The 8409-nt window shown below is 43.1% G+C and overlaps 1 protein-coding gene across 1 annotated transcript in view; it reads left to right on the forward strand.

Annotated features, from left to right (window-relative positions):
- Positions 1–3561: 3561 nt before the first annotated feature.
- The window catches only part of LOC306941163 (receptor-type tyrosine-protein phosphatase S-like), a gene marked incomplete at both ends in the record, with an annotated part of 7122 nt that continues 2274 nt past the window's right edge, over positions 3562–8409 (forward strand). Inside the window, 2 exons of the mRNA XM_079526475.1 lie at positions 3562–3571; positions 7309–7445. Coding sequence (XP_079382601.1) covers positions 3562–3571; positions 7309–7445 — 147 coding nt within the window. The remainder of the gene's footprint in view (positions 3572–7308; positions 7446–8409) is intronic.

An 8409-nucleotide genomic window follows, 5' to 3' on the forward strand; every position in this document is an offset into this window, starting at 1 on the left:
CAGCATTTACTGGAGAGACTGTTACGTTCACATGTGACATGGGAGAAGGAGAGCAGAGTGACTGGTCTTATACAATAGACAAAGATGGTGCTTCCTTTAACAGCTACTCTGGTCAGAGTCCTTATGTATTTCAAACAACGCCATACAACACAAGGTCCAGTGGTGAATACCAGTGTACTGCAGGTCGTCTTACAGAGAATAACCTGGTTGTGAAACAAAGTGATAAAGTCCCCTTGACGGTATCAGGTAAGTGACATCATCACTTACTTACTGACATTATGTTTATGATAGTAACATGACATTAATTTGATGGTTTAAATATATGGTTCTGTAGTACTGTAGCCATAAAGAGATGAATGTAAGAATGTGGGAAATGGGACTTGATAATCAGCAGTGCTTCATGGCAGAGCGGGTGGTATCCTAACATTACTTTCTGACGTGTGCGTGTGTACGTGCGTGCGTGGGTGCGTGCGTGCATGTTTAAAAAAAACACTTGTCTGGAGATTGTATTTATTTGTGAAATTATATTTTTTCATTTTTTTGAGGGGCGCTATGCACAGCTTTGTGTCTGTACCACGGAATGTGATGATTTGATTGGCTGAGCACGGAATGTGATGATGCATGATTATGTATGATGATAAGACCGCCACTCACTTCACACGAGTGAGATTTTTTTCTCTGTCATGCACACAGCTAAACCAACGCCTACACTGGAATCAGACAGAACCAGGTATCTGGTATCTGACAGTGTGACTCTCACCTGTACTGTGGAAGACAGTACAGCTTCATGGAACATCTTCTGGTACAGAGAGTCTAGACCAGTGAAGACAGGTGGATCAACCTACACATTCAGTCCCTCCAGTGTCTCAGAGAGTGGACAATACTGGTGTCGAGGAAGGAGAGGAAACCCACCATACTACACACATAGCAGCAACTTAGATTCTATCACTGTCTCTGGTGAGTTATAAACACACTATTTCACATCCCACTTTATTCCACAATGTGTTGCTGTAGATTCATAACACATTATTGAGTATTGACCCATGCATGTGTTTGTGTAGAGAGACCTCCAGCTGTTCTGACCGTTCTGCCCAACCCAGCATTTACTGGAGAGACTGTTACGTTCACATGTGACATGAGAGAAGGAAAGCTCTGGTCTTATACAATACACAAAGATGGTGCTAACTTTAACAGCTACTCTGGTCAGAGTACTTATATATTTGGAACAAGGCCAGACAGCACAAGTGACAGTGGTGAATACCAGTGTACCGGTCGTCGTACAGAGGATAACCAGGTGGTGAAAAGTGATAAAATCACCTTGACGGTATCATCAGGTAAGTCATATAATTTACTCATCACTGACATTATGTTCATGATCATTTACAACATTAATATGATGGTTTAACTATGGTTCTGTAGTACTGTAGCCATAAAGAGATGAATGTACTGTAAGGATGTGGGAAATGGGACTCTATAATCAGCAGTGCTTCAGGGCAGAGGTATTGTGTGTGTGTGTGTGTGTGTGTGTGTGTGTGTGTGTGTGTGTGTGTGTGTGTGTGTGTGTGTGTGTGTGTGTGTGTGTGTGTGTGTGTGTGTGTGTGTGTGTGTGTGTGTGTGTGTGTGTGTGTGTGTTTAAAAAAACACTTGTCCTAAGTTTTTATTTATTTGTGAAATAATACTTACTCATTTTTTCACAGCTTTGTGTCTGTACCACGGAATGTGATGATTTGATTGGCTGAGCACGGAATGTGATGATGCATGATTATGTATGATGATAAGAACGCCACTCACTTCACACGAGTGTGATTTTTTTCTCTGTCATAAAACACACAGCTAAACCAAAGCCTAAACTGGTATCAGACAGATCCAGTGTACTGGTATCTGACAGTGTGACTCTCGCCTGTACTGTGGAAGACAGTACAGCTTCATGGAACATCTTCTGGTACAGAGAGTCTACACCAGTGAAGACAGGTGGATCAATCTACACATTCAGTCCCTCCAGTGTCTCAGAGAGTGGACGATACCAGTGTCGAGGAGGGAGAGGAGACCCACCATACTACACACATTACAGCAACTCAGTTTATAATACTGTCTCTGGTGAGTTATAAACACACTATTTCACAACTACATCCCACTTTATTCCACAATGTGTTGCTGTAGATTCATAACACATTATTGACCCATGCATGTGTTTGTGTAGAGAGACCTCCAGCTGTTCTGACCGTTCTGCCCAACCCAGCATTTACTGGAGAGACTGTTAGGTTCACATGTGACATGAGAGAAGGAAAGCTCTGGTCTTATACAATACGCAAAGATGGTGCTTACTTTAACCGCGACTCTGGTCAGAATCCTTATATATTTGAAACAAGGCCACACAGCACAAAGGACAGTGGTGAATACCAGTGCACCGGTCGTCTTACAGAGAATGACCTGGTTGTGAAAAGTGATAAAATCACCTTGACGGTATCATCAGGTAAGTCATATCATTTACTCATCACTGACGTTATGTTCATGATCATTTACAACATTAATATGATGGTTTAACTATGGTTCTGTAGTACTGTAGCCATAAAGAGATGAATGTACTGTAAGGATGTGGGAAATGGGACTCTATAATCAGCAGTGCTTCAGGGCAGAGGTATTGTGTGTGTGTGTGTGTGTGTGTGTGTGTGTGTGTGTGTGTGTGTGTGTGTGTGTGTGTGTGTGTGTGTGTGTGTGTGTGTGTGTGTGTGTGTGTGTTAAAAAAACACTTGTCCTAAGTTTTTATTTATTTGTGAAATAATACTTACTCATTTTTTCACAGCTTTGTGTCTGTACCACGGAATGTGATGATTTGATTGGCTGAGCACGGAATGTGATGATGCATGATTATGTATGATGATAAGACCGCCACTCACTTCACACGAGTGTGATTTTTTTCTCTGTCATGCACACAGCTAAACCAACGCCTACACTGGTATCAGACAGAACCAGTGTACTGGTATCTGACAGTGTGACTCTCACCTGTACTGTGGAAGAAAGTACAGCTTCATGGAACATCTTCTGGTACAGAGAGTCTACACCAGTGAAGACAGGTGGATCAACCTACACATTCAGGCCCTCCAGTGTCTCAGAGAGTGGACAATACCGGTGTCGAGGAGGGAGAGGAGACCCACCATACTACACACAGTACAGCAACCCAGTTTATATCACTGTCTCTGGTGAGTTATAAACACTATTTCACAACTACATCCCACTTTATTCCACAATGTGTTGCTGTAGATTCATAACACATTATTGACCCATGCATGTGTTTGTGTAGAGAGACCTCCAGCTGTTCTGACCGTTCTGCCCAACCCAGCATTTACTGGAGAGACTGTTAGGTTCACATGTGACATGAGAGAAGGAAAGCTCTGGTCTTATACAATACGCAAAGATGGTGCTTACTTTAACCGCGACTCTGGTCAGAGTCCTTGTGTATTTAAAACAACGCCACACAGCACAAGGGACAGTGAATACCAGTGTACCGGTCGTCTTACAGAGAATAACCTGGTTGTGAAACAAAGTGATAAAGTCACCTTGATGGTATCAGGTAAGTCATATCATTTACTCATCACTGACATTATGTTCATGATAATTTACAACATTAATATGATGGTTTAACTATGGTTCTGTAGTACTGTAGCCATAAAGAGATGAATGTACTGTAAGGATGTGGGAAATGGGACTCTATAATCAGCAGTGCTTCAGGGCAGAGGTATTGTGTGTGTGTGTGTGTGTGTGTGTGTGTGTGTGTGTGTGTGTGTGTGTGTGTGTGTGTGTGTGTGTGTGTGTGTGTGTGTGTGTGTGTGTGTGTGTGTGTGTGTGTGTGTGTTTAAAAAAACACTTGTCCTAAGTTTTTATTTATTTGTGAAATAATACTTACTCATTTTTTCACAGCTTTGTGTCTGTACCACGGAATGTGATGATTTGATTGGCTGAGCACGGAATGTGATGATGCATGATTATGTATGATGATAAGACTGCCACTCACTTCACACGAGTGTGATTTTTTTTCTCTGTCATGCACACAGCTAAACCAACGCCTACACTGGAATCAGACAGAACCAGTGTACTGGTATCTGACAGAGTGACTCTCACCTGTACTGTGGAAGACAGTACAGCTTCATGGAACATCTACTGGGTCAGGGAGTCTAGACCAGTGAAGACAGGTGGATCAACCTACACATTCAGTCCCTCCAGTGTCTCAGAGAGTGGAAACTACCGGTGTCGAGGAGGGAGAGGAGACCCACCATACTACACACAGTACAGCAACCCAGTTTATATCACTGTCTCTGGTGAGTTATAAACAATCTATAGAACACTATAACACTATAATATGATAGCTTACAACAGGTATAGTTACAACCAAGCAATCTGATTGGTAGAAAAAGGCTGTCCAGTCGTGCTAAAATGAGTATGCCAGAACACCTAGCAGTTCTCAAATGAAAGATTAGAGAGAATGGCCTAATCATAATATAACTAGAAAAAGTGCCCTTCTGGGCACAGGTCTCCACCAGGAGGATAGGAGTGTGTGTGTGTGATGTTTGGCAAAATGTTTAGGAGCAATATAAACGTGTGTGTGTTGTGTGTGTGTGTGTGTGTGTGTGTGTGTGTGTGTGTGTGTGTGTGTGTGTGTGTGTGTGTGTGCGTCGCGGCTTGGCCTGTTGTAGCGCCACCATGAGGCTGATTTGAAAACGGTCAAGTGGCATTTCTTCCAAAGCCTAGTGGGAATATGCATGCACAGTTTCACCACAATCGGACGCTGCGTTGAGTAGTTGTGGCGATTTGTACGAAACGGGTACAAAGCGGGCTACTCCTGAAAAGTTTAGGAGCCAATCGTAGCCAATGAGGGTGGATTATGAGAAATCAAACAAACCCGTTTTGATCACATGACTATGGAGAGCATGTGTACCGATTTGCGTGAAATTTGGATACAATCTGAAGGAGTAATATTAGAAAATGTGTTTTACATATGTCGGCCTCCTGGTGGCGCTATAAAGAGCAGATGTGAAAAATTCCAGGCAAAGGTTTTTCCTTGGCCTCTAGGGAGTTGGCATACGAAGTTATTCACAGATCCGTGCAGTTAGAGGTAAAAACACTTTTCGGCCAGGTATAGCGCCACCATGAGGCTGAGTTGAAAATGTTCATGGGGCATTTCTTCCTCTGCCTAGTGGGAATGTGCGTGCACAATTTCACGGACATCACATGATGTGTTCATGATTTGCAGCATTTTGTTTGAAACCGAGCACTCCTGCAAACTTTGGAAGCCAATCAGGATAGAGTCTGAGAAATCTGAAAGACCCGTTTCGTTGAATGGCTCTAGAGAGACTGTGTACCAATTTGCATGATGTTTGGACAAAATATGTAGGTGTACTGTCCAAAAACTTGTTTTGCACAAAGCGGCCTCCTGGTGGCGCTATAACAGGCCATTCTGGAAATTTTGGGGCAGAGGTTCATCGTTGGCATCCAGGGAGTGTGTGTGCAAAATTTGGCATCGACCGGGTTAACGGTGCCGGAGATTAGCTGTTCACAGACGGACGGACACACGGACGGACGGACACACGGACACACGGACGGACGGACACACGGACACACGGACGGACGGACGGAGTGCAAAACATACTCTCTCCCCATGCCTTCGGCCTGGTGGAGACAAAAACACAGCCCTGCCTGGGACTGTGACACACACACACACAGGACACAGGCATTTGTCCGACCTACTAACAGTATGGTACAATACAGTACTGTACAGCACAATATGGTACGGTAAGGTACGGTACGGTACGGTACAGTAGGCTACAGTATGGTTAAGTACGGTACAGTATGGTACTGTACTGTACCGTACAGTGTGGCTGTGGCTCAGGAGGTAGAGCAGGTCGTCCAATGATCCATGGGTCGGCGGTTCGAATCCCGGCTCCTCCTGTCTACATGTCGAAGTGTCCTTGGGCAAGACACTGAACCCCAAATTGCTCCCGATGTGCTGGTTGGTACCTTGCATGGCTTCCGCTGCAATCGGTGTATGAATGTGTGTGAATGGGTGAATGTAATGCACAATCTATGTAAAGCGCCTTGGATATAAATGCACCATTTACCATTTAGTATGGTACAGTCTGACCCGGCTGTCCACTCCCCTGCTATGACCACTTCCGGTCACTCGGAACTCTGCACTCATGGGCCCCACACTGCCCTCTCATGGCAGGGCGGACCTTCTATCTCTCCTATCAGTTTTAAAGGAGCATTCAGTGATTTGGGTGATTTGGAAAACCCCCCGGTCCGGCCCGGTAACAAGATGTGCACATGCACGCACTACAGTGGGGGGGACACGCGGCAGGCCAACAGCACACACAACCAAGGCCCGCCCCCGCTCGATCATGATTGGCGGAAGGCCCCTTTCTATCCTGATTGGATGAAGGCTGGGCCACCCAGCCAAAAACGAAACCTACGTTTTTTTTTACCCCCAGGGGTTAACTGGTGACAGGGAGGAACTCCTTATATGGTCAGCACACTCTATAGTAGGGAGGATTATCACAACAAAACAAAAAAATAAGTGATATTTGAATTAAGTGAAATCACTGAATATACCTTTAACAATATGCCTGATATGCAGCGGTGAAAGTCGCTTTTAGTTCTTGCAGGAGCTCCCAGAAATTAGCGTCTGCGACAGAAACATATCCTTTAAATGCATAGAAGACTGCATTTTGGCACAGTATACCTAACCTATAACACAATACAATTACAAACACAACAGGTCTTACAAATCATTAGTCCAAAAGTCTCTTGCAATGTGCACTTAACCCTGAGCACCTTGCTATGAAGTGTTATATTACCTCGTTAACGTACTTCTACTTCTAGAAAGTAATATACTGTACATGTACAATGAGTACAAAAAAGACAGTCCTGCCCAACCAGACCATTTTAGTATATACTTTTTTTTCCTGCTGCTTATAATATTTTGTTGCCTATTGAAATGTCTTCTGCTGTATATTTTTCTGTTTGTTGATGTAAAGCACTTTGTAATGCAAATTTGAAAGGTGCTATATAAATAAAGTTTTAGAGAGAGAGAGAGGGAGAGAGAGCATTCACGTTATGCTCACTCAGAGAACACAGGGAAGCTCTGAACTTTCCTTAAAACATCTGGGACAACGCTCCACCGTCCCACACTCTTCTCCTTTCTGTCTCCCAAACTGTGGAACAAACTCCCCACTGCAGTTAGAACTGCTGACTCACTCCAAATGTCCACGTGACTCACTGTTTCCATGTCTGGTTATATGTTTCATGTCTCTCCAGTTCCTGGTCAGCCAACCAAGTTCCTGGTGGGCGCTGTGTCCGACACCAGCGTTGAACTGACCTGGGAACCGGCCTATGAGAAGGATGGCATCATTAACTATGTACTGCGCTACAAAGAGGCTGGTCATGCTGACCAGGTAAGATCACACACAACACAACACAACTACTTTTACACTTTACAGCGTGAAGCTGGTTGTAAAAACAATAATCTGCGATGAATGGTTATTTATTCAACATGAATTGTAACTTTTCTTCTTTCGTATTTATTGGTCCTTCTCATATGATGTTTGTACTTTTGTATCCTCTTCTACTGTATGAAATGTGATGTTTGTCTGTATGTCTGTTTTCAGAGCACTGAAACAAATTCCAATCAACTCTGTTGACATGGCAATCAAGTATTGAATCTTGAATTGAATCTTGAATCTTTTGTAAAAAAAAACACGATTTAGCTTTTCATAATGTTGCTGTTGGGTGGAAACTGTTGCAATGGATCATTATTATTCAGCAGTGTAAAGTAACTAAGTACATTTACTTAAAGGCTTATTAGTTCAGATTTTTGGACTTAAAGCTGTAGGAAATACACTGCTAGCGTAGTGATACTGGACACAAAAAAATAGTTCCATGTGACAGAGGGTTCTAATAAGTTGAACGAAGGTTGCGTTATATGGTAGAAATAGGTCAACAATACAAATGATGCTAGTTTTGTGGATTTTAGGTATCTGTACTTTACTTGGGTATGTCACATTTGCAGTACTTTTACATCTACTCCACTACATTCAGAGACAAATATTGTTCTTTTACAACACTACAATTATTTTAAAGTTTTTGTTTATTTCCGTTGCTGTCGGGAGGAAACCACCTAACTCATTTTTTTTAAATCAGTGCTATTGAACACCTGTCTGTGTGTTGGTTAAAACAATAATGAACCAATGAGAAGTAGTAAAAAGTGTTTCGGACAGAACCGCTTAACTCCATTGGACCCTCAAACTGTCTGCTAAAGCAGCTAACTCCACTACCTCTCCCCCTCTCATGCAAGTACACTTTGATGGGTCAGTATTCACGGTGTGACACATTGTGAGCATTGTGAGCTTGTAGATCTGC

This window comes from Electrona antarctica (genome assembly GCF_951216825.1).
Source record: "Electrona antarctica genome assembly, chromosome: 17".
Lineage (NCBI taxonomy): Eukaryota > Metazoa > Chordata > Actinopteri > Myctophiformes > Myctophidae > Electrona > Electrona antarctica.